At 41.6% G+C, this 25,751-nt stretch overlaps 1 protein-coding gene and 1 long non-coding RNA gene across 6 annotated transcripts in view; both read left to right on the forward strand.

The window, feature by feature from the left end:
• atrn (attractin) overlaps positions 1–25,751 on the forward strand; it is a 251,182-nt gene that overhangs the window by 190,787 nt on the left and 34,644 nt on the right. For all 3 annotated transcript variants that reach the window (XM_049596080.1, XM_049596081.1, XM_049596079.1), the window contains exon 27: positions 732–839. In XM_049596080.1, coding sequence (XP_049452037.1) covers positions 732–839 — 108 coding nt within the window. The remainder of the gene's footprint in view (positions 1–731; positions 840–25,751) is intronic.
• On the forward strand, positions 14,975–17,137 carry LOC125900899 (uncharacterized). 3 transcript variants are annotated; one of them, XR_007450897.1, is made up of 4 exons: positions 14,975–14,986; positions 15,388–15,462; positions 15,587–15,661; positions 17,050–17,137. It is a non-coding gene; the product is annotated as an uncharacterized LOC125900899 (long non-coding RNA). The 3 variants fall into 3 exon arrangements; XR_007450898.1 differs by lacking the exon at positions 14,975–14,986 and adding an exon at positions 15,049–15,060; XR_007450899.1 differs by lacking the exons at positions 14,975–14,986; positions 17,050–17,137 and adding exons at positions 15,049–15,060; positions 16,186–16,273.

Below are 25,751 nucleotides of genomic sequence, written 5' to 3' on the forward strand. Positions count from 1 at the left end.
CAGCTCGCCATGGTAGGGTGCAATGTTTCCACAGCAAGCTAGTGGTAATCCCAACTGAGTGGCCCTGCTAGCTAGCTCCCACCTGACCTGGGTGGTGCAGAACGGCCAAGGCTAATATTAGCTAACCAGTTTAGCCCAGAGGATGGGCTGCAGGCACCATGTTTCTGCATGTTTACGTAGCTGTCCAGATGTCTGTCAGCAAAGCCAACAGGAAATACGAGAAAAGTCAAAACATTTACATTAAAAATGTTTATAATTTCACCACCTCTAAATGGACAGAGCTTTGAAATGCGGCGCTAAAGCTAACTGAGTCAGTGGAGCGCCAGACTAAAACAGAGGGCCTCTTGGCTGATGGTGTCATTTAGGTGATTTCTGTAAAGAAAACATGCCTTCCAAACAACTCGGTGGTGAAATAAATACAAAATACAGTTTAAAAAAACATAAGTTTCTCCCCAGTGCTTAAGAAATGATTTGACATCCCTCCCTCTTTTTGCACTCCCCCCTTATAAGTGACGAACAGTCCCTTACAGATCTGGATACCTCTTTCAAGCCTCCTTGATTTAAATTTTTGCATGAACTGTGCCTTAAAAAACAACTTCTTAGCGTTAATAAATAAATTATGTTCATTACCTGCAGATGAAACACGCTGGGCTGTTGATTGGAGAATAGTCCATCTGTATTTACTCGTCACTGACCTTCGCACTCGTCTTCTTCTTCCTCCTTCTCCATAGCAACTGCTGAGGGAGATGCAACAGATGGCCAGCCGGCCTTTTGCCACCATCAACGTCGCCTTGGAGACGGACGAGGAGCCACCTGACCTGATAGGAGGAAACGTCAAGGTGAGCACAACCTTTTTCTGAGAGCGATGGCCGCCCAAACCCCAGAGATCTGACTTTTTGTCTGGGCTGACAGAGACCGCGAAGGGGGCGCTCCATTTATCACGGGCGTCATCGCTCATCCTCCCTCAGGTGGGAGCTCAGTCTTGTGCCCGTCGACTGCGGTTTGTGATTACAGTGGCTGACTGATAGATATTCCTCACATCATCTGTTCCACGTCATTTTTGAGTCTGAACTCTTAAAGGTAGTTCCATTAGTTTTCAACAAGCCGAGGAGGCTAAATTGAGCTCACTTAGGAGGAAGAGTTTGAAGTCTAGTGCAGGTCTAGTACACATAATGAGGGTCAATGCAGTGTACATTTCGCCGGGACAGTGTGAAGGCTGCAGGATGATGAAAGTGGGCTGCTGATGAGTAACACGGTGCATTATACCAGTTATGGTGGGTAGGCTGTGAATTCTAATGAGAATGAATTCAGTTAACCCTGGAGTTAAATACATGCAGATGAGAGTAAAGTATTGCAGATTAAGACTATACTTAGAAATGAGATAAGACTTTCGTTCCAACATTGAGATATTCTTCATTTGGAAGAGAAATAATTATTTAACGCCCACTCGCAGGAAATGTTTGCTGGCATGAAAATTAAGAACATTAGGGGACACTATTAAAAGTCATGATTCATCTGTGAAAACAGACGGGTTTTGGTGCAGCGAACCATCTGTGTTTTTAAAAACTCTGACGGAGGAATCCAAGGTAACTTCTGACAATATGGACGTGCAGCATGTTGGAACAAAACCACTCATATCGGAGAGCAGCAGCAGAAGACAGAGTCAGTCTGAAAATATGGCTCCATATTCTAAACACACCATGATTCTCTTGTTTGGACCATGTTTTATTTGGCCAGCTCACAGCATCAGGTTCAAAGTCACAATAGGTCCTGAGGGTCTGAGTCACATCAACTTGAACCAACACAAGTGGGAATTTAATTTAACCCCCAAAACCAGACACAATAGGAGCAGTGTTTGGACATTCAGAATATGCATCACTGGGGTTTTACCGCTGGTTGTGAAATACGGCTTCTTGCCTGTTTACGGTCAACTCTGTCAACATATCCTCAAATAACAGTTCCTTTGATATCTTATGAAAACGGTTTGTATGATATCTAACGCTGCTGATGACTTTGCACCTTTATGGTTAGGTCAGTTCGAGGAAAAGAATCATGGTTGGGCGTTGTCATGTTACATACTTAACGTAAACTTACGTAGCTTAGGTTCCAGAGAAGAATCATGTTTGGGTGTTGTCATGTTACATACTTAACACAAAATTATTAGGTTGTTGTTAGGTTTAGGAAAGTAAAGTTATTCAGGTTAGAGTTAGTGATAGAAACATGGTTTGGTGTCCTCATGTTTTGTACTCAGCTTAAAATGACCCAGTGTACACACAGGACCCAAACACTCATCTCCGGGTGGAAAGTCCTGAGTTTGTTTGACCCATCGCCCACACCAACCTGCCTCCTTACACTGACTTTCACTCTTCATACTACGTCCTTCTTTACTCCCACAACACAACACATTCATCTCGTGATCGCAGCCTTCACTGTTACATGGGTTATATAAGAATTCTGGTGTTTTTCGTAGGTATGAACAGGTCATATGTCTGTTCATTATACACAGACTACACAGCCAACAGTTTGTAAGGCTGAGAGGTGGAGACGCACGCCTCAAAGACAAACGCACATTTACTGTCTGAAGAAGAAACACGCCTAGTCTTAAACATTATGAAAGATTTGGATATTAAAAGCAAGATTTAGAAAAGTAAAACTTTTCTAGAAGGTTGCTGAAGGAATGAAAGATGGAGGCTGTGTAAGCACAGTCGAACACGGCACCACTGCTGGAAAACTCTCAAATGATCCTGTTTGACGTGATAAATGACATGTTGAGGCACAATAATCAGAGAATGTGTGGCTGCATGTAAACGGGAATGTTAGCCATATAAACAGCTCAGTAGGATTTATTTTTTAAATAAGGGCAAAAACTTTTGTGCAGGTAAGCCTAGTCATTGTCTGTTGGTACAGAAAGTAAATATAAAGTTGAGCCAAAGTTTTAGCCAGAGAAATGCAATCATTTTGGGGCTGTGATTTTTTTGGAGGCAGCCCAACATCTTTGGCTGGATTTTAAAGTCCTGATGAAGACCTGCAATGGGCGAAACATGTTGGCTCTTTCAGTAATTTAGCCACGACAGGCTTTTTTAAAAATTTTTATACTTCCCTCCTCTTTCCTGGATGCCTGGATCGCCTTCCTGTGTTTCCTGTTCGCCATGAGCACTCAACACAAGGTTTTGATCCATGTTTGATTGTGGTGCAACCAGTCGTCTCTCTTTTTCTAAACTCAGTAGAGATATTGTCTTTCTTTGCATGTTTTAACACAGTCACTGTTTTATTGGTACAAAAACTAAGCAAATAAGTAAATATAAAGTTGAGCCAAAGTTTTAGCCAGAGAAATGCACTCATTGTTGAGCTGTGATTTTGGAAGCAGGCCCAACGTCTTTGGCTGCATTTTAAAGCCGTGAAGAAGACCTGCAGTGGTCGAAACATGTTTGTTCTTTCAATAATTTAGCCACGACAATAAAACTTTTCTAATATTTCCTTACTCATTTTCTGGGTGCCTCAGTTGCCGCTCTGTGTATCCTGTTGTTTCCTGTTCTCCATGAGCACCCGACAGAAGGTTTGGATCTACAGTTGCAATCAAATTTATTCAACCCCCATTGCATATTAGGCTTATTGGCAAAATATACACTTTCTCTGCTGTTTGCAGTAAACAAATTACACAAGAACTGTTTAAGTAGTTCAATGAAAACTAATATTACAAGGGTTTTGATCCAAATTCAACACAAAACGCTACTTTTAATGACTACTGCAGTCTCAAAAATTATTCAACCCCTTCATGACAAGCATCTTCAGTACTTAGTAGAGCACCGTTTTGCTGTTATGACCTGCTGCAAACGTGATGCATAGCCAGACACCTTCAGACAGCGTTCCTGAGGAATCTCAGCCCATTCCTCATGGGCAATGGCCTCCAGTTCAGTAATATTCTTGGGTGTGCGTTTTGCAACCGCCTTCTTCAAATCCCACCAGAGATTTTCTATGGGGTTCAAGTCAGGCGACTGTGACGGCCACTCTAGAATCTTCCATTTCTTCTTCTGAAACCAAGCCTTGGTGGACTTTGATATGCTTGGGATCATTATCCTGTCGGAAGGTCCAATGACGCCCAAGCTTCAGCTTCCTCACAGACGACATGACGTTTTTACCTAAGATTTCCTGATACTTGACTGAATCCATCGTGCCCTCCACACGCTGCAGGTTTCCAGTGCCAGAGGCAGCAAAGCAGCCCCAGAGCATCACTGAGCCATCGCCATGCTTCACTGTAGGCAGGGTGTTCTTTTCAGCATATGCTTCATTCTTCTTCCTCCAGACATACCGCTGTTCCATAGGCCCGAAGAGTTTCAGTTTTGCTTCATCACTCCACAGAACAGAATTCAAAAACTTCTGTGGCTTATTTATATGGGTTTGAGCATAATGGAGCCGACTTTTCTTGTGCTTTTGGGTCAGTAGTGGTGTACGTCTTGGAGTCCGGGCATGGAGCCCTTCAGTGTTTAGTATGCGCCTTATTGTGCAAACTGAACCTCAGCGCCTGCTGCCACCAAGTCTTGCTGCAGGTGTTTTGCAGTCACTCGAGGATTTTTGAACACTTGCCTCCTCAGGAATCTGGTGGCAGCCGCTGATAGTTTCCTCTTTCTGCCACGTCCAGGTAGTGAAGCCACTGTTCCTTTAACTTTGAACTTGCAAACTATGCTTCCAGCTGTATCTCTAGGAACATTCAGAGCTTTTGCAATTGTTTTGTATCCTTTTCCTTGTTTGTACAAGGCAATGATTTCTTCTCTGAACTTTTTGGACAATTCTTTTGACTTAGCCATATTTTTAACATACAATCAAATGTCACTCTCAACAAAACCCTAGCCAGTCCAGGTATTAATGTGTTCTGTCTCAAGCACACCTGAACTAATGAAGCCCTTGATTAGTTGCACCAGGTGTGCTTGAAACAGGGGGTTGAAGAATTTTGAGACTGCAGTAGTGATTAAAAGTAGCAATTTGTGTTGAATTTGGATAAAAATCTTTTGTAATAAGGGCAAAACCTGGAATATTTTGTGCACGAACGCGTAGTCACTGTTGTATTGGTACAAAAAGTGAGTGAATAAGTAAATATAAAGTTGAGTCAAAGTTTTAGCCAGAGACCTGTATTCATGTTTGAACTGTGATTTTGGATTCAGCCCAACGTCTTTCTGCTTTTGTGATTTTTTGCATTTATGACTTTGCATTGCTGCTGCTATTGTTGTCTGATTTGAGATAATAATGTTTCCTTGTGTTTCTTTACTAAGAGGAAACATGTCTATACTTCCAAATCACAAAAAAACACATTTTCTCACCAATAATTGCATCACGCCATGACGACGTTTGGAGATATTGTATCTCTGTGTGAAAACTCTGCCATGACTATTTTAAAAAGCCTCCCTCTGAACAGCTTTTATTGGGACTGTTTCTGAAGAAGTGTTGAAGAAAGAAAACTCTACATGAATGTGTTTATAATCTCAGCAGAGAGAGAAAAGTCATTCAGCCTGAATATTCTGAATGAAGACACGTCAGCTGAGTAAAGGAGAGACACACTTCCTGTGAAGAGGAAACAACAATCGAACTAACAGAGTCACAGTCAGAAGAACAGAGCGAGATAAGGAATGTCTGCGAGGTCGTCTAATCAACAGCGATCATCAGGATAAAACAGATTTCTTTCTTCTCAAATAAGCAGATTAAGTTTTAACAAAGAATTTGTCACAGGTGTTTTTGTCTCGATTTTCCACCACAGGTAGAAATTAACTGAAACTGTCATCTGCTTTTTAGAATATATTTTTTCAATGCTGTGAGCGCTACGAACCAAACGTCTCTGTGTGGAGGTAGAAATCTGAAGCACCTGGGAAATTAAGTGCATCACTACACACTGCTCAGAGTAACAGGGCAGGTTTATGTGTGTGTGATTTGGACAAATGGACGCTTTAATCCTCTGAAACACTTGTTGAAAGTATTAATCAGTGATACAGATGTCAGCAGGCTCCTGATGAATATGCTCTCACCACAAGTTTAGCGACTCGTTTAATCAAAATCAGTTTTGTTATTTGTTGATCTGGATCAGTGATCTGCAGCTTGGCAGGTGTCTCCCTAAGGTGTCACACCCTCCACCTCCTGGTGACAAAATCAGCTCATAAACTACATCACTGTAGAAACATTTAAATGATATGTACGAAACGTGTTGTAGCATAAATGAGACTTAAAATAACTCAGGCTCAGACATAGAGTTGCACATTTGAGGGGCTTTTTATCTCGAGAGGGAGCCGTAGAATTGATACTGCATGACAGTTTATATTGTCTGACAGACAAGCTGTATCAGTTCACAAATCTGTGACACTCCTACAAGCTTTCCCATGCACACACATTCAACATGCTTCCCGTCATTTAAGCTGCTGTTTCATGTTATTCAGATAACCATTCCTGGGAACATTTGCTTCTCCTCACTAGGCCTGGGCCCTATAGGCCTAAAATAATATCAGGATAGGTATTTTTGCAATAACCATATTCTTGACAATTTGACAATTTTTATATTTTTTTAAATGTATTATTTATTTAGGGAAATACTATTGTGACGAGTTTGCTTCAAATCTTCAGTAAAAAACTAAACTTTAATTTTATTTGATAGGACAGACAAGTGTGAAGGGGGGAGAGAGGGAGAGAGGGAGTGACATGCAGCAAAGGGCCACAGGCTGGAGTCGAACCCAGGCCGCTGCGGCAACAGCCTTGTACATGGGGCGCCTGCTCTACCACTAAGCCACCGACGCCCCCAAAATTGTGGCATATTTATGTGTTGTTGTTTTTTTTGCGGGAAATTGCGGCAAATGACAAAAATTGTAGCTAATGACAAAAGGAGAACAAAAAAGATTTTATAAGTCATGTAATCACTGGCTACAATAATCAAACTGAATACTGAATATTACAAAAATAGCTGCCAGTGTTTTTTATTGTTCTCTTCTTAAGTTTTATTGAATTAGTTTCAAAACATGGACTCCAATGAAAAAATCCTGAGTGAATATTGTCGCTCTCAAACCAGACAATGTGACTGTACAACAACATGTCAGCTCCATCTTCTGTAGACATAACACTTTAATACATTCAACACATCTTGTCTGCATTTACACAGTGCAAACTCTTATGTCACTACAGAGCGTTTCTCCATACTGCAATGCCAATAGCGCATTTGATGACGCGTCTGATGACGTTTCAAATGACGTCACATGCACGGAAAATGCGGAAAACATGGAAAAATCGTGGGACTTTAGAAGAATTGCAAGCCCCCGCAAATATTGTGAAATTTCGTTGAATTAGCGTTAATTATTGCAATCGCAAGATTGCGATTTTCTGGAGGGACTGTCTGATCATCAGGCTGTAACCTGTGACAGGCTGTTATGACACAGTCACATATATGGAGTTTAGAGAGGAGAGAGAGAGACGCTGTGCTGCTGCCAGAGGAGCCGCTGAATGAGTTCCCTCTGAGCGCTAAGAGAAGGAAAACATTCAGGACGCCACAGTTTATTCCACACTACTGAAGCTGCTCCTCTTTTTACTGGAACCACCAAGGAGTCGGGAATAATTTACCTTTCAGCCATGCTTGTTGTTGCCAGCAGCATGATGTCAATACGTCAATGAGACAAAATATCACAATATGAATTTTTGATATGATATTAAAAATTATACAGGTGAACAAGATGATATGGCACAGCCCTGCTCCTCACATACCCCAATATGTCAGGCATGTCAGGTCATCTACAATACAAACATACGAATGTAACATATTTGTTGTTTGCAGAAACGAACAACGAACATTGTTGGACTCATGATGGACTTATCTCAAAAAACTGTATCAAAATCGATGCAACCGAACCAACAGCATCGTCCTCTTTTATTCCACAAAATCTGCTCCCTCGACAAAACCTGTTGCCTACATTACCCATAATGCAACTCAACTGCTGACAGTCCAGTGAGAGATTTTGATGTGTTGTGCTACAAGACTCTAATGTAGCTCCAAAGCTGCGAGGAGATTTGGTAAGCTCGCTTTGTTTGAACTCCACACCTGCTTATCTATTTAATTTTCGACCTTGTAGCCCTGGTGCTGACTCAAGTGACATCACTTAAGACGGTTTATCAAACACAGCTCCCTCTGGGGTCAGAAAATACTGGATACAACTTTTTTCCTCACTTCTGTCGTGTTACCACCAAAGGCCTGTGAAGTCCATACTGGGACAAATTGCTGATCTCAGTCTTTTACCAAATGAAAGAAGCAATCTGTTAATAGATCTAGGTCCAGAATTTCTGCGTATATTTTAGTGTGGAGTGCTGCAGTAGATTTGAACGTACAGAAGAATCAGTCCACCAGATTAAACGTGGAGCTGGAGCCTGTTGAAGCGGAAGAAGGGGAGATTTAAACGTAAAGATCAAGCTGAGTTGGAGATAGTGTTCGAGAAGACTCTATTACAGAGAAGAGTTTGATGCACTCGCAGAGTTGAAGTAGGCTGGAGTAGATTTAAATGCAGATACGGAGCAAAGAGGCAGCGGCACAGCACGTCTGAAAAAATAGGAACTGTGCCGACTTATAGAAATTGCAGTTGAGTATTCAGCGGGCACGGAGCTGCGGGCAGGTATACCTGTGACTGTGCACTCTGTGATGAATGACCTCTGAATGCAGATGTAGTGCAGAATTATAGGGCTGTTTCGGCGGGGTGGCTCGGGGCCCCTCGGCGCTGACAGGGGCCATGCATCTCAAGGGGCTCGGCTCCTGAGCACAAGGTTACTCCCAGCAAAGGCTGCAGGGCCCCTGGGGACGATCAGCAGCTAATCAAACCCCCGTGGGACTGAAACTTCACTTTGTCCTCTGTTCACCTCTCTTCTTCTTCACCACCCCCCCCCTTCTTTTTGTCCTGTTCTCCATTTTGTCCCTTTTGTCTCAGTTCTACCTCCCTTGTGTCTCCCTTTTTTCTCTCCTCTTCATTCTGTTTATCTTTTCTTTTCTTGTCCATATTCTTCCTCTTCCTGTAGAGCTGTTTATCAGTCTGATAGTTTTGGTGTGAGCTGCAGAGTGTTGCAGATATCAGCCGTAGAGATGTCTGTCTTCTCTCCAGTATGATGGATCTAGAGGTCACTCAGCTTGTGGAGCTCAAAGTACCAAAAAAAAATACGTCTAAAAAAACTCACCATCAGTGTCTCTTTCCAGAAATCATGACCTGGTTACTCAAGATAATCCACAGACCTTGTTGTGAGCAGGAACTATTTTCTTTCTACCAGACTACACCCACCAACTGTATCACTGCGCAGAAGGACGTGTGCATCTACTCATTCAGACTTTGACAAAGGACACACACCTGTACAATCCAGACAAGCAGCAGGTATTTCACAACGCAGTGTGCTGTTTGTGTTTATCACCAGTTAAAGTTTAACTTGCTGAGTCACACACAAACAGTGCATCAGCAGTGTTTGATTACACCTGTTCAGCACATGCTCAGTGTGGTTCTCCTTCAGGGAACTTACTTCAGTTTCTAACCATCACTCCTGTTCTTGTAGTGCCGTGTTGCGTTTTGAGAGACGAGGCATCTGCAGAAGATTCTAGGCTCCGTTATGTAAATCCAACTTTTAAACTAGCTGTTGTCGAGCTCAAATGAGATTCAGCAACTGCACAGCTCATTTTTAACATCAAACATTTTTTTCGGAAACATATTTCAGTGAACTGTTTCTGTAATATGAGATAAAGTTTCCAAACGAGCCACAATGTTGATTTAGTTTGTGATCTGGCAGCAGACAGCCCACAGGCTTAAAGGGGAGCTAATGTTTTTTCAACCTGGGCCCTATTTTCTGATCTCCTTTTGTCTAAATGAGTGATAGGATGTTCAATATGTGACATGTCTCCAGTACGAAGCTAGGGCTGACCTGCCTGCAGCTATATTAAATGATAGGGCACTCATACAGCGTCAAACAACGTCACAATACGTCCACTAAAAGTGCATTTTTTTCACACAGATAGGCTCGGATTGTTAGTATAATTATCTGACAACATAACGGAAAGGAGAAATGAACGTGTGTGTTTACCTTTAGCTGGATTCAGACATGTTCCTCTGCCTGTTGCTGCTCCCTCTCTCTCCTCGTCCGCTCTTCAGTTTCAATGAGCTCTGCGTCCGTGTACTCTGTGTACTCCGTGTACGTCCGTGTTCAAATAAATACGGGCGCTCATCAAATTCAAATGGCTCATCCAGATCCAGTTGGTCAAAATCAGGTCAAAATTTGTTTGTTGTGGCGAGTCAAAGCACTCAGTCAGAGAGTGAAAGTCTGGCTCTGAAATCTCACGTCTCGTGAGATTTGAGTTGTTGCAGGAAGTTACTGCTGGAGTGACCTTACAAACGCGAGAAGTTCCTCTGTTTGGAGTAGTCATGGCTGAATTTTTACCTGTTTATTCTTATTTTGTTTCCAGGGAAACACAGAAATCTAATCTGTAAACCAAAAAAAAGATTTCAGTCCTTCACACCTTCGAATGAGCACAAATTCAATAATACACATTTATGAAACAACCTTTAACAGAACCGTCTTTTACATGAAAAATGTCTTTAAAGAAATAACCATCATATTTCATCTCTAATATCTGTTTTATATCGCTGTGAAATCATCGACACATTTCTCCTTCAAACAGCTGATTTATTCAAGTTTCTCACCAAAAGCTTCATTTTACACAATTACTTTGAACACATCACGAGAATGTTATAGTTCACCTTCCCCCAGTACTCATTTTTACTGAATAGAGCTTGAATGCATCACAGTGTAAATCAGTGCAACCTCAGTGAGCTGATGGTTGTGTCCACCAGCTGCTTAGAGGTAACGATAACTAGCTGCTAACTGCTAACAGCTAACTTAACGAGCTCTCCTCCTGCTGATCCTCTCAGTAGTGTCGTGGTAGTTGAGTGGTTTTGACGATACAGTGTGTTTCAGGGTTCATGTGAGGTCAGATAACTCCGCCCATCTCACACAGAGAGCGGGTAAAGTGTAACGAGGTGGCGAGGAACCCAGAAAAACGGTCTCTTGTGTAGTTATGTTGTTGCGGCCTTATGTCATATGTCAAAATAACAGTAGTAATAGTATCATAGTAAGTAACGCACCCTGTGGATGATGGCGTCCTGAGCATTTGCCTCTCCTGCCTATGACACAGGCCGGCACTGTCTGTGGATTATCGAGTAACCACGTCATGATTTCTGTGAAGAGACACTAGTTTAATCTCGTCTCATTAGACTGGAGAGAAGTCAGACGTCTCTACGGCTGATATCTCAGACACTCTGTGACTCACACCTAAGCTATCTGGGTTTATAAACAGCACAACATGAGAGGAAAACATTTATTTTTGATTTTGGGTAAACGGTCTCTTTAAAGTAATCTGTCTTTTCTCTTGTCGTCTGATTTTCCCTTCTCTTCGTCTCCATTCACCTCCTTTCTTCTCTTCTGTTCTTCCTGGTTTCATCATTTTTCTTCTCTCCTGTTTTTCTTTTTTCTGTTTCTCACCTGTTTGTCTCCTTTTTTCTTTTCACATCATTTTTTCCTCCTCTGTTCTCTGTCTCGTTCCCCTCACCTTATTTATGTTTCATCACCTTTCCTTTCTCTTTTTTCAGATTTAATTATCTTGGGTCCTTGTTTCCCTCCTCCTAGTTTCAGTTTACTCTTCTTCTCTTTTGGCTGTTTATCATCCTTTTTCTTTTTCTTTTGTCTTGGTTTGTCTCTACCTCCTCTTCTTCTGTCTTCTATTCTATTTTCTTTGTATCCTTTTCCCTTCTTTTCTTCTCCTCCCTCTCGTCTCCTCTCTGACATCCTCACTTCACTATAGTGTTCTCCTCTAATTTACCAGCCCTTTACTGATGCTATCGGCTGTCTGGGGTTTTCTGTTGGCCTTATCTGCTGCCTCTGTTTGTGTGTGTGTGTGTGTGTGCTGCTGTGTAAAAAAGAAAAGATGCAACTTGCTGTGGAAATCAGGCGCCCTCCACCTCCTCCTCCGTCTCTGCTTTCCCCTTTCTTCTCCCACCTCTCCTCTTCTTTTCTTCCATTCTTCCCGGCGTGCTCTCCTCCTCTTCGTCAGGGCAGGAGCCTCCCAGAAGCAGAGATCCAATTTAGATCTTCCTCCTCAGCTTTCTGTGCCTTCACCAGCCCGACCGGTGAGCGCACACTATCCTATCTCCTCGCGGCTCAGATTGAGCGACTCGGAGCAGGTTCTTCCCCTTGTTTCCACACTGTTTTATCAGGATGCTACAGTGGTGTATTAAGACACGCCATCGGAGTATACGGGGGGCCGGGCGCCTCACAGTGAGCTGAAGATCATTAAAGTTGTTTATAGCCTCGGTGGGAAGTCCAAACTTGCTCCGCCGATGAGATATATTCACTCGGCTTCTGCCAAATGGAGCTTGCGGCCCCGGCATCACGGGCAGATGATTACCTTCCTGACGCCTTCTGCTCTGCTTTTATTTATAGATACCGTGGGACGAGAGAAAATCGGGACATTTGATGCAAAAATAGGGGGCAGTGGAGAAACAGCTCAGGTTTATCTAACATAATGTGGTGCTGCGTTTTATTCAATCTACTAATCTGCCTCCACTCACTGTACACTGCATTAAATTACTGATCAAATACCAAATGTGTGAGTGCGGTAATCTTGAGTTCAGTGATTGGCAGGGGAGAGGAAGTAAGGTCAAAGGTCGAGACACCAGAGGAAAGCTCAATTATGATCATTTCTGAGAGATAAGAGTGACGTAAAGACTCACACGTACTGTGAAGAGGAGTCATGCAGCAAAGTCCAGGTGACAGCAGACCGAAGATTTTCTGAATATTTTCCGTATGATGTGAAGAAGACACAATCCTGTCTTTAATGTCTGACGTTTAATTTATATCTAGACATGAACTGCCTTCCTTATTCAGTACATCATCATCATCATCAGTCATCAATTTAAGTCTCGGCATATCTGCAGTATTCACCATCAGACCGTTAGAGGCAGCATGATGTACAAATTTGCTCCAAACAGAGCTGAGTGAAACGGCCTATAAATAATACTGCTTTTTTTAGGCTATATCACGATACACAGTATATATTTCAGTATTCTGAAATCTCCTCTAAACTGCTGCAGACCATGAAAATACAAAAGTACAACATAATATACAGTTAAGATCATTTAAAAAGTGAAGTAGCTTCTGGTATATAACAAAAGTACTGTCATAATAAAGTTAAATAAAGTCTGTTTTTAAGGTGTTATATCAAAAAGTTAGATTCTTCATATCATTTCTACTGATTAGCAGCTTGTTTATGTCTAAAGAAGAAGTTTGACCAACCACAAACTTGCCCCGCAGCATTTCAGTAACGGCCCACTCAAAGTCGTGACATTTGCCCGCCTCCACAGAACTGATGAAACTTGATCTGTATGTTCAGATGTTTTGGGTATTTTTGGCGCCCCCTATAGATTTGGCTCAAACTGCTTTGGCACATCAATCACCCAACATGTATAGAACATATCCACCAAGATTTGTGATGATTGCACAAATCGTTTCAGATATGGCCAATTTCATCCAAGCTCCACCCCGAGTGGATTTTTATTTGCTGATTGCGGCCATGTTTTTTGGCCAGTTTTGCTCATTTGTATAAGGAAGTTGTATTTTTATCCTGAGATGGTGTGAACCAGTGATGGTGTTGAGAAACTCAAAATTCATCAAGATCTGTTTATTTTACTGTTTTTCAAAAAAATTAAAAAATGTCTGAATATCTAGTGAGGCAGAGGTTAATGGTTCATGGGGCTTTTTTGTAGAACACAGTGAGCTGTATGTGTTGGCCAAATATCAAGTCAGTCGGACTTATACCAAAAATTAATAATGATAACAAACTGGCACAAACTCAGTAGGGTTCTGTCCCTTCAGGGCTTGAACCCTAATAATAACAGTTATAATAACAATAAGAATAACAATAATAATAAAACACTGGCAAAGGCATCAGCTTTATTAGCGATTAGCAAAACCCTATCAGTAAGTGAGAGTGTAGAGACCAGTGAGTCCCATCCTGTTGTTCCTGTAGTGTAACTTAGTGTATTTACACAGGACATACAGTACCAGCACCACAGAGCAGTTAAACTAAGCCCACCCAAATATCCAGCAGCAACCCTGGTCTTAGGGAAGTAGAATTGTTTGCAGTCCTTATGCTGTCGGCCTCAGAATTTAACGGAGGTTGCGGGTCGTAACTGGTGACTCGATCTTTATGAATAATTTTCACTTCAACAAACAGTTCAGATACGAGACACGAGGTGAGAGAAAGACGAAACAGCGCTAATGACAAAAGGTGTTTTTATCTGTTATAATCAGTCTGTGAACTTCTCACCTACTTGAACAAAACATTTTCAAAGTATTATTGTCTGTTGTTCCACAAAGAATCTGCTGCCTCCTTCTGAGTCCTGTTAGCGCTGAGGAGTTCCTGGAGGTGGCCATTGTTAAAGGGACAGTTCACCCCAAAATTATGATGCATATCTTTCCTCTTTACCTGTAGAGCTGTTTATCAGTCCAGATAGTTTTGATGTGAGCTGCAGAGTGTTGGAGATATCAGCTGTACAGATGTCTGCCCTCTCTTCAGCATAATGGAGTTAGATGACGCTCACCTTGTGGAGCTCAAAGCGCCAAAAAAATCCATTTGAAAATCTTATCATCAATGTCTCTTTCCAGAAATCATGACCTTGTTACTCAAGATAATCCACAGACCTTGTTGTGAGCAGTTTCATGTAGGAACTATTTTCTACTGAGCCAGCCAATAGGGCTTATTATTGGAATTCAATACCTTTAACAAGTCGACTGAAATAGCCAAGTAGTGTCTAAAGCAGAGGGTATCAAACAGAGTAGATACAAAGGGTATCAAACAGAGTAGATACAAAAGGTATCGAATAAAGTAGAAACCAGAAGGTATCAAAAGCAGTAGAGACAAAAGGTATCGAATGAAGTAAAACAAAAGGTATCGAAGGAAGTAGAAACAAAAGGTATCGAAGGAAGTAGAAACAAAAGGTATCAAATGAAGTAAAACAAAAGGTATCGAAGGAAGTAGAAACAAAAGGTATCGAATAAAGTAGAAACCAGAAGGTATCGAAGGAAGTAGAAACAAAAGGTATTGAATGAAGTAGAAACAAAAGGTATCGAAGGAAGTAGAAACAAAAAGTATCGAATAAAGTAGAAACCAGAAGGTATCGAAGGAAGTAGAAACAAAAGGTATCGAATGAAGTAGAAACAAAAGGTATCGAAGGAAGTAAAACAAAAGGTATCGAAGGAAGTAGAAACAAAAGGTATCGAATGAAGTAGAAACAAAAGGTATCGAAGGAAGTAGAAACAAAAAGTATCGAATAAAGTAGAAACCAGAAGGTATCGAAGGAAGTAGAAACAAAAGGTATCGAATGAAGTAGAAACAAAAGGTATCGAAGGAAGTAGAAACAAAAGGTATCGAATGAAGTAGAAACAAAAGGTATCGAAGGAAGTAAAACAAAAGGTATCGAAGGAAGTAGAAACAAAAGGTATCGAAGGAAGTAGAAACAAAAGGTACAGAAGGAAGTAGAAACAAAAGGTATCGAATGAAGTAGAAACAAAAGGTACAGAAGGAAGTAGAAACAAAAGGTATCGAATGAAGTAGAAACAAAAGGTACAGAAGGAAGTAGAAACAAAAGGTATCGAATAAAGTAGAAACCAGAAGGTATCGAATGAAGTAGAAACAAGGTATCGAATAAAGTAGAAACCAGAAGGTATCGAAGGAAGTAGAAACAAAAGGTATCGAATGAAGTAGAAACAAAAGGTATCGAATGAAGTAGAAACCAGAAGGTATCGAACGAAGTAGAAATAAGGTATCGAATAAAGTAGAAACCAGAAGGTATCGAAGGAAGTAGAAGCAAAAGGTATCGAAGGAAGTAGAAGCAAAAGGTATCGAAGGAAGTAGAAACAAAAGGTATCGAATAAAGTAGAAACCAGAAGGTATCGAAGGAAGTAGAAATAAGGTATCGAATAAAGTAGAAACCAGAAGGTATCGAAGGAAGTAGAAACAAAAGGTATTGAATGAAGTAGAAACAAAAGGTATCGAAGGAAGTAAAACAAAAGGTATCGAAGGAAGTAGAAACAAAAGGTATCGAATGAAGTAGAAACAAAAGGTACAGAAGGAAGTAGAAACAAAAGGTATCGAATAAAGTAGAAACCAGAAGGTATCGAACGAAGTAGAAACAAGGTATCGAAGGAAGTAGAAACCAGAAGGTATCGAAGGAAGTAGAAACCAGAAGGTATCGAAGGAAGTAGAAACAAAAGGTATCGAATGAAGTAGATACAAAAGGTATCGAATGAAGTAGAAACCAGAAGGTATCGAACGAAGTAGAAATAAGGTATCGGATAAAGTAGAAACCAGAAGGTATCGAAGGAGTAGAAGCAAAGGGTATCAAGGAGTAGAAACAAAAGGTATCGAAGGAAGTAGAAACAAAAGGTATCGAATGAAGTAGAAACAAAAGGTAACGAAGGAAGTAGAAACAAAAGGTAACGAAGGAAGTAGAAGCAAAAGGTATCGAAGGAAGTAGAAGCAAAAGGTATCGAAGGAAGTAGAAACAAAAGGTATCGAATGAAGTAGAAACAAAAGGTAACGAAGGAAGTAGAAACAAAAGGTATCGAATGAAGTAGAAACAAAAGGTATCGAATGAAGTAGAAACCAGAAGGTATCGAACGAAGTAGAAATAAGGTATCGAATAAAGTAGAAACCAGAAGGTATCGAAGGAAGTAGAAGCAAAAGGTATCGAAGGAAGTAGAAGCAAATGGTATCAAGGAAGTAGAAACAAAGGTATCGAATAAAGTAGAAACCAGAAGGTATCGTAGTAAGTAGAAATAAGGTATCGAATAAAGTAGAAACCAGAAGGTATCGAAGGAAGTAGAAACAAAAGGTATTGAATGAAGTAGAAACAAAAGGTATCGAAGGAAGTAAAACAAAAGGTATCAAGTAGAAACAAAGGTATCGAATGAAGTAGAAACAAAAGGTACAGAAGGAAGTAGAAACAAAAGGTATCGAATAAAGTAGAAACCAGAAGGTATCGAACGAAGTAGAAACAAGGTATCGAAGGAAGTAGAAACCAGAAGGTATCGAAGGAAGTAGAAACCAGAAGGTATCGAAGGAAGTAGAAACAAAAGGTATCGAATGAAGTAGATACAAAAGGTATCGAATGAAGTAGAAACCAGAAGGTATCGAACGAAGTAGAAATAAGGTATCGAATAAAGTAGAAACCAGAAGGTATCGAAGGAAGTAGAAGCAAAAGGTATCGAAGGAAGTAGAAACAAAAGGTATCGAAGGAAGTAGAAACAAAAGGTATCGAATGAAGTAGAAACAAAAGGTAACGAAGGAAGTAGAAACAAAAGGTAACGAAGGAAGTAGAAGCAAAAGGTATCGAAGGAAGTAGAAGCAAAAGGTATCGAAGGAAGTAGAAACAAAAGGTATCGAATGAAGTAGAAACAAAAGGTAACGAAGGAAGTAGAAACAAAAGGTATCGAAGGAAGTAGAAGCAAAAGGTATCAAAGGAAGTAGAAACAAAAGGTATCGAAGGAAGTAGAAGCAAAAGGTATCGAATGAAGTAGAAACAAAAGGTGTGAAGGAGTAGAAGCAAAGGTATCAAGGAAGTAGAAGCAAAAGGTATCAAAGGAAGTAGAAACAAAGGTATCGAAAAGGTATCGGAATGAAGTAGAAACAAAAGGTAACGGGAAGTAGAAACAAAAGGTAACGAGGAAGTAGAAACAAAAGTTATCTAATGAAGTAGAAACAAAAGGTATCGAAGGAAGTAGAATCAAAAGGTATCAAAGGAAGTAGAAACAAAAGGTATCGAAGGAAGTAGAAACAAAAGGTATCGAATGAAGTAGAAACAAAAGGTAACGAAGGAAGTAGAAACAAAAGGTAACGAAGGAAGTAGAAGCAAAAGGTATCGAAGGAAGTAGAAACAAAAGGTATCGAAGGAAGTAGAAGCAAAAGGTATCGAAGGAAGTAGAAACAAAAGGTATCGAAGGAAGTAGAAACAAAAGGTATCGAATGAAGTAGAAACAAAAGGTAACGAAGGAAGTAGAAACAAAAGGTACAGAAGGAAGTAGAAACAAAAGGTATCGAATGAAGTAGAAACAAAAGGTACAGAAGGAAGTAGAAACAAAAGGTATCGAATGAAGTAGAAACAAAAGGTATCGAATGAAGTAGAAACAAAAGGTATCGAATAAAGTAGAAACAAAAGGTATCGAAGGAAGTAGAAACAAAAGGTAACGAAGGAAGTAGAAGCAAAAGGTATCGAATGAAGTAGAAACAAAAGGTAACGAAGGAAGTAGAAACAAAAGGTAACGAATGAATTAAGTACTCTTTTGGTATCATCATTTTTTTAAATTACGCTCAGCCCTACCCACCAACTGTATCACTGACCAGAGGGAAGCATGCATGTACTGCTAGCTCATGACATGATGCTGGTTATGGTCACTCAGCATCCTCAGATGTAACCTGCTTTTTTGCCTTCGTAAGTCTGCTCAGAGTCGGCGCAAGAGTAGCACCCAACAACCAACCTCGGGTTTTCTAGGCGTTAAAAGCTCCAGCATGTGTCCTGGCCACGAGCCAAGTGCCATCTAGCTCTGTTATATTAGAGAGAAGGCAGATGTCTCGCGATATCTCCAACACTCTGCAGCTCACACTGAAACTATCTAGACTGATAAACAGCTCCACAGGTTAAGATGACAGATATGTACTCTTGATTTTGGGTGAACTGTCCCTTTGACTTGCACTAGTTCATAGAGCTGGAGGTCTGTCTGATCCGTTTCACGTCAGTTGTGTCTCAGATTTCTAACTCAGTGAGATAAAGTTTATCATGTTTATCTTCAGTGTTTAGTTTAAAGACGTTGCAATATGGCGTTATTATCACAAGCTGACAAACAGTTTGTCTGCAAACACAAGCCAACTGAATAAAACTCATCAAAGCGGCTCAGAGGAAGTGGCTGTACCTGGTGAGTCATAGCAACAGGGAGTTTGACTCGCTCTCGTCGCTGGCAGGGGGAAAGTCATCCCCAGCTGCTGCTAAAGTAGAGATGAATGCAGCGGATGAAAGCGAAGCAGCATGCGGCCGCGGTGTATGCCCACAGCAGTGTGTGTGTGTGTGTGTGTGTGTGTGTGTGTGTGTGGGCTCAGCAGTTATCCCACGTGCTGGGCTAATTACTGGAGGTAATTTAACAAAACCTTTCGCCGCTCTGCCTGGCCAGTCTAGATAACTCTCCGGAGTGGTGCTGGTGGGGGAGGTTGGGCAGGGGGGAGTCGGGGGGAGAGCTTCAACGCTATAAAACAAAGGCATCTGCTGGGGAATGTTATTAACACACAGCCTCTGAAGAAGACCGCGGGAGGAGACACTACCTTTGGGGAACATCTTAGGCACAAAAAATAAAACCCCCAAAAACCACATGTACAAAGAGTTTAAAAGGAGGCGTAATTGAATTTTTCAAGGTGTTTTGTTTTGTTTTCCCCGTTAATTTCTGCTTAGGACAAAATAAGGTGTGTGTGTGTGTGTGTGTGTGTGTGAGGGAGATATATTGTGTGTTTTTTTTTAAAGGCACGCTAGTTTGTTTTTGTCAAAACAAGGAAAGTGAAGCACCTGGCGTATCAGGTTGAAATTGAAGTTGAACATTGGACACAATAGTCGCACTGATGAACACTCAACGCAATCGATTACGAAACGAGCTGAAATCAAAATGATCCCGCTGCCGCATCCCACATCTGTGTGACAGCGAGTCTCTTCCCATTCAGCTTGTGTCTGCGGCGCCTATTCCCTCTCCGGTTTGAATATGAGATGCTGGTGTTAGAAAAATGAAAGACAAGCACGTAAACAAGCGAGAACCTAAGAGCATCCTGCAGCTGCTGCTGTGGAAATTGGACTTGGCAGACGAGTGCTACGACAGCCCTAAGCTGTGAAATTAAAAGCTGCCAGTCTTCTTCTTTTCTTTATTTATTTTTTACACATAGAGTACAGATGTGTTCACAGGCAGCCCTCATTTCTCCAATTGTAAACACACTGGATGAGAAATACACTTTGCCCGAGGCAAAAACAGACCTGTGGACTGGAGCAAACCGAGCCGGGCTGGATCGCTTCTGGCAAGGCCAAAATAATTGTTTCATCTTTCCGTGTACCGAGGGATCGAGGAGCAAAATTAGCCAAGTGTGATATTGCACCACCTAATGTTGTATTGGAAGAGTTGTCTGTATTTTTATTCCCATTTTTCAGCAATCTGTGTAAGCTTCATATAATGATGTTCCAGCAGCATGATGGTGACAACAGAAAGAAATCATCCTGATACCAAGTCTTCTTTTCTAGTCACTGAGTCGTCAGTCGTTTATCACACAGAGCTGTAAGTGATATTTTATTGTCCTGTGGGACGGTATCAGCTCTTACTGCAATCAAATGGAAAACAAAACTCTCTTAGTATTTATTCAGAATACTTTTATCTGGTTCACTCCCACAGCTCTCGTGAGATTTAAAGAAGTGCCTTGAAAGAGCTTCCAGAGATACGAGCCTTTTGACCATGATTATTAATAGAAGTTTGATTTTACTCTGATTTTCTAAAGTTGACCAAATTAAAGAACAAAAAACACTTTAAGCTCCTCTAATCAGAGGACTCTTCATCACTGACTCTTCCTCCCACATCACTGTCTTCACTTATCTAACTATTAAAGCATAAAACAAAAGGAGGTTTTTGCTTTTTCGCCAGGTGGAGACAAACAGCTGACTCTGTGAAGGGAGCCCGTTCTGCTTTTTATTATTTCTGTCGTATTAAAGGTGGCCAAAGTGTCAAATAATGAGGTAAACATACACTGATCAGACAAAACATTAAAACCACTGACAGGTGAAGTGAACAACATTGATCATCTTGTTACAGTGCAGTGTTGTGCTGGGAAACCCTGGGTCCTGGGACCTGACCTCCAAATACCCCAGATCTCAATCTGATCAAACATTTGAGGGACATGCTGGTACCCCAGAGGTTCCCCGATCCATGGTGGGGCCTCCTTGGACCAGACTTGGCTCTGACCTGTCAAGGCATGGACACAGGACCTCTGGAGGGTGTCCTGTGGTGTCTGGCACCAACGTGTTGGCTTCAGATCTTTTGGGTCCTGTGGGTTGTGAGGTGGAGTACCAGCACGTCCCACAGATATTTGATCAGACTGGGATCTGGGGAATTTGGAGGCCAGGTCGATGCCTTGAGCTCTCTGTCATGTTCTGGCCACTCCTGAGCAGTTTGTGGTGTGGCATGGTGCACTGTTCTGTTGGGGAGCAATGCTACTGGGGAATACCGCTGCCATGAGGGGGGTACCTGGCCTGCACTGGTGTTTACATGGGTGGAGCGTGTCAGGTGGCAACCACGTGAATGTCAGAACCAGAGGTTTCCCAGCAGAACATTGCACTGAAACAAGATGATCAATGTTGTTCACTTCACCTGTCAGTGGTTTTAATGTTTTGGCTGATCGGTGTATGTAAATGTGAGAAACCTTCAGACTGTTCTGAATTCTGTTTCCAGCTTTCTATCTCGGCAAATCTCCGTTGGGCTCCCTCTATTCTCGTGGGTTGTGATGCTCTTTCATTTTGTCTGTGAGCTTTTGGTTAATATCCCTCTTAAAGTCATCGAGCTCTCCCTCCATTTCTTCTTAAAATTCTCCTGAACACTTTCAGGATCTCCTTCAGGCTCAACATGTCCATCTTCTTCATAACCCTCTGTGTCTTTCGTGTCTCCTCCGTCGTCATTGGCCAGCTCAAGTCATTTCATCGAGTTTTTGTTGGATTTGTGTCTTCTTGATCTTCTTTCCATTCCGGTTTCACTTTCAGATGTGATTATTTATTTTTAAATAATTGAATGTGGGACTTTTTATCGAGTGTTGATTGGGAGCTGATCGTTTAAGCTGCCATCTTGGGCTGGATCAAAGCGGAAGTCCCCTGAATACTCTGTTTCCAATGAGGGAAGCATACGTTAACTCGTAATGGATTTCTTTAGTTTGTCTGCTTCAGACTGCGAGTGTTTACATACTTTACATTAACTGAGCAGTTTCCTGCTGTTAAGAGTTTTGGTTCAGGAGCTTTTATTGGTGATTCTTGATCGTAGAAAGTGCAGTTATACTCTGTTACGTCATTCTTTGTTACAAGTTCGCTGTTACATGTAGCTACGTGCTAACCTCATGGACTCAGGGAAACATGGACTGCATTGTAAATTTTCTCTCAGAGTTCGGATCATAATTCTGCTGGAACATGTCGCGTCATGTTTAGCAGCTATAACTGGGTTCGGACACACACACACCTGCCTCTGCTCCACGTGTGTCCCCAGATCAACCAGGACTGAAATCTCCAAGATCAGAACTTCAAAGTGACTCGTAAAGTTAAGGTAGTAAACCTCCTTGTGTCCATTTTACACTTCATGTAAGACATGTATTTGTTTGGACACACACACGCAATGAGACAAAAGCGTCACATGAAGCGTTCAGCCACTTTTGGTACCTGTTTATTCACTGCAGACAGATGTGACCACAGGTGAGATGATTCGTGTTGTCTCTCACACATCAGCGCTGTTTGTTCGCTCTCATAATTAAAACCATGTTTCCTCATGAAACCCGTCTCTCACTGTTCAGCAGCGTCTCGTCTCCGTCGGCTCTTCCTGTTATCACTCTGTGTTTTTTCACACTGCTGAGGAGGAAAGGAACATCAGTGTAATGACTGGTTGTTAGAAGCTGTCAGTCATCTCGGCAATAGTCTTGTTTGTTTATGGTGATTATTATTATTATATTTACAGCATATAATTAAAAGTCATTAAAATTTCTTGTAGAATAAATGTTGATGTAAAATGGTACAAGTAGGAGCTCCAGAGACGGCGCGGGGAAAGAAACGATAAAGACAAGACGAAGGGAGTGAAAGAAAATGTTTTCTCACATATGAATAGAGACAACGCTCTGTTTGTCTTTTGATAAGAAGTTTTTCATTGTGGAGTTTCAGGGCAGGTGTCATGTGCCACACAGACTGTGAAGCCCTTTGGGACACACTCGTCTTAATTTTGTCTTTTTAAATAAACCTAAGTTGACAAGAGGAAGACAGATCCTGAAGGAGGGAGCTGAAGATGGAGAGGTTGGAAAACAAAGCTTCTCTTTGTGTGTTTACATTAATCAGGCTCATTTCTCAAAGTTGAAGCTTCGTATTAATGATTTATCGTCACAATGCCGGCGTGTCACAGTCGAGTTAACATGACTCTGCTCTCCAAACATGTGTCTGAGTGTTTGTTCTGTTCTCTTGCTGCTGTCGACGCTGCGTTGACTGCAGTGTTTCCAGCAGGCGAGTCTGAGTCCGCCCCTCCACCGGCCCATTTGTCTGCAGCTGAACTCTTCCCCTTGTCAGGTCTTTGGTGGAGGGGGAGGGGTTTGAACGTTGCACGCGTGTGAGCGCCCGATCAACAACGCTGAAAATCGCTGCAGGCTCAGAGGCATGCACGCAAAGCATACACACACAAACACAACCTCCGTATAACCTTCTCTGTCCATACGTGAACACAGAGAGGTCAGAATCCATCCAGACATGCACACACACACACACACACACACACACACACACACACACTGTGCGCCCCTTTCAGACATGAAATCTGTCATTTTTCTGGCTTCATTATCTGTTAAATTAATCATCTCTCAAACATACAGAGTGTTGTCTTTACATTATTAACAGTGTTTTATTTATCAGACACGGAGCTGCTGGCCCGGCGTTACATGTCTGATCATCCCTCATAAATGTTCTCATCAATTTAATCACTCATCAGAAGGAATATAAACTTCTGCTCCCTGTTGAATTCAGTCCGACGGCATCCAAACAGACTGAATTCTTAATTCCTCGCAGGCTGTATGTAAAGCTTTACACTGTGAGCAGTTGGCGTTAATGCCGTCTGAAGATGGAGGCAAACGATGGTCGGGTGATTACTGAGGTGCTCCAGTGGTGTTTCTTTTTCTTAGTTTCTTTTGCAGCTTTGTGTCTTTGCCTCTCGTGTGCAGGAATAAAAAAAGACACTTTCAGGACTGATCCGACGAGAGGCGCCGCGAAAACTTCAAACTGGCTCACTCACAATATTTTCTTTGTTGTGTTATTAAAGTCAGTGTGGGCAGAAATCTGGATAAGTAAAAGAAAAAAAGCAGCTCTCCTCTCTGTCCTAAGCTCCTCCCACCAGATGACCACAGGCATATGCACGCACCTCATACAGTAACGAGCAGGGTGGAGGGGACGCTCATCCAGAAAAGTGTTACAGGTGCTAAATTAAGAAACCTGCAAAGAGTAGTTTTAATTGTGCAACGTTTTGATCTAACACAGATCTTCGTTTACACTTCGATGACTCAGCGTTTCCATATGTTCTTTTACTTCATATTTTATATGATTGTCGAGATGGACGCAGCGTAACAAGTCAGCTGTCCTTGCTCCGTTCTCCTTCTCTGTTTATCAGACCAAGAATGAGAAAACAATTTTAATTATATTAATATTAATAATAAACTTTATTTATGAAGCACCTTTCACAACACAGTTACAAACACAACTAAACCGATTTAAAACACAGGAAGAAACAAGCTTCAGTGTCTCCAGGTAGAAGATAAAATAAAGAAAACTAAAATCAAGAGAATCAATGGGAAATAAAATCAGTGAGACAGCTCAGATAAAATCAGGATATGCTTTCTGATAGAAGTACGTTTTTAGGAGAGACTTAACCAAAGACAGAGAGTCTTATATTCACAAGCAGGTCGTTCCACAGCCTCGGGCCTCTTGGACAAACAGACGACCTCTGACCGAGGATCTTAAACTATGCAAAGGTTCATAAGAGACTAAACGACAGCCTTATATCCCCGGTTACTTCGTTCCAGAGCCTCGGGGTCCTGATTTCAGAAGCCACGTCCCCTTTAGTTTTCAGTCTGGACTCTGGAACAGACAGACGACCTCTGCTCGAGAAACTCAAACTACTCAGAGGTTCATAAAGATCCGAAATATAATCTGGAGCCATGACGAGGCTTACATAACCTGAGGGGAGCATGTGTAATGAGAACAAAACTGGACCAAGGATTGACCCGTGAGGCACACCGCACTCGATATGGGAAATGGGTTACATGACGTTGTTAATGTAGACATAAAACTTAGCTAACATTAGCCACCCCACAGTCCTTTCCCCTCGCTCCCTGTTGCTGTGGACTGTTTTCCTCGGAGTAAAGTCTGCAGCAGCTCTGGACACAGACCTTCAATCAGTGGCTGTAGCATCTTGAATTTGGCCCCCAGCATCCGGTGTCACAGCGGGCTGGTGATCAGTGACAGGGCTGGGTCAAACTGTGTAACAGCAGCAACAGAAAGTTTTGTGGTTATTTGTTAAAGCTAGACAAAAATCAAATACACACTCAAAGGTCCTCTCAAACCTTTTATTCACTACAAGAACCCCTCGGTAAAAAATAAGATGGTACCTTTAAATGTTGCACTACAGCAGAAAGTTTTTTGTTTTCTCTTTCCTTTTCCCCTCCCTCTCTCTTTCTACATTTGTTTGAGTAATTAATACAATTATTCGGTCAAGTTCTGGTAGGTTCCCTCCTTTACCTAAATGTATTTTGTGACCTGTAATCCTCAGGATGTGTGGGCAGGGTGGTCGAGATGGAGTCAGGGGTTCTGATTTCAGTTTGTCAGTATATATGATGAACATGTGTGTTTCTTTATGGT

The sequence above is a fragment of the Epinephelus fuscoguttatus genome, linkage group LG14, assembly GCF_011397635.1.
Source record: "Epinephelus fuscoguttatus linkage group LG14, E.fuscoguttatus.final_Chr_v1".
NCBI classification, from domain to species: domain Eukaryota; kingdom Metazoa; phylum Chordata; class Actinopteri; order Perciformes; family Serranidae; genus Epinephelus; species Epinephelus fuscoguttatus.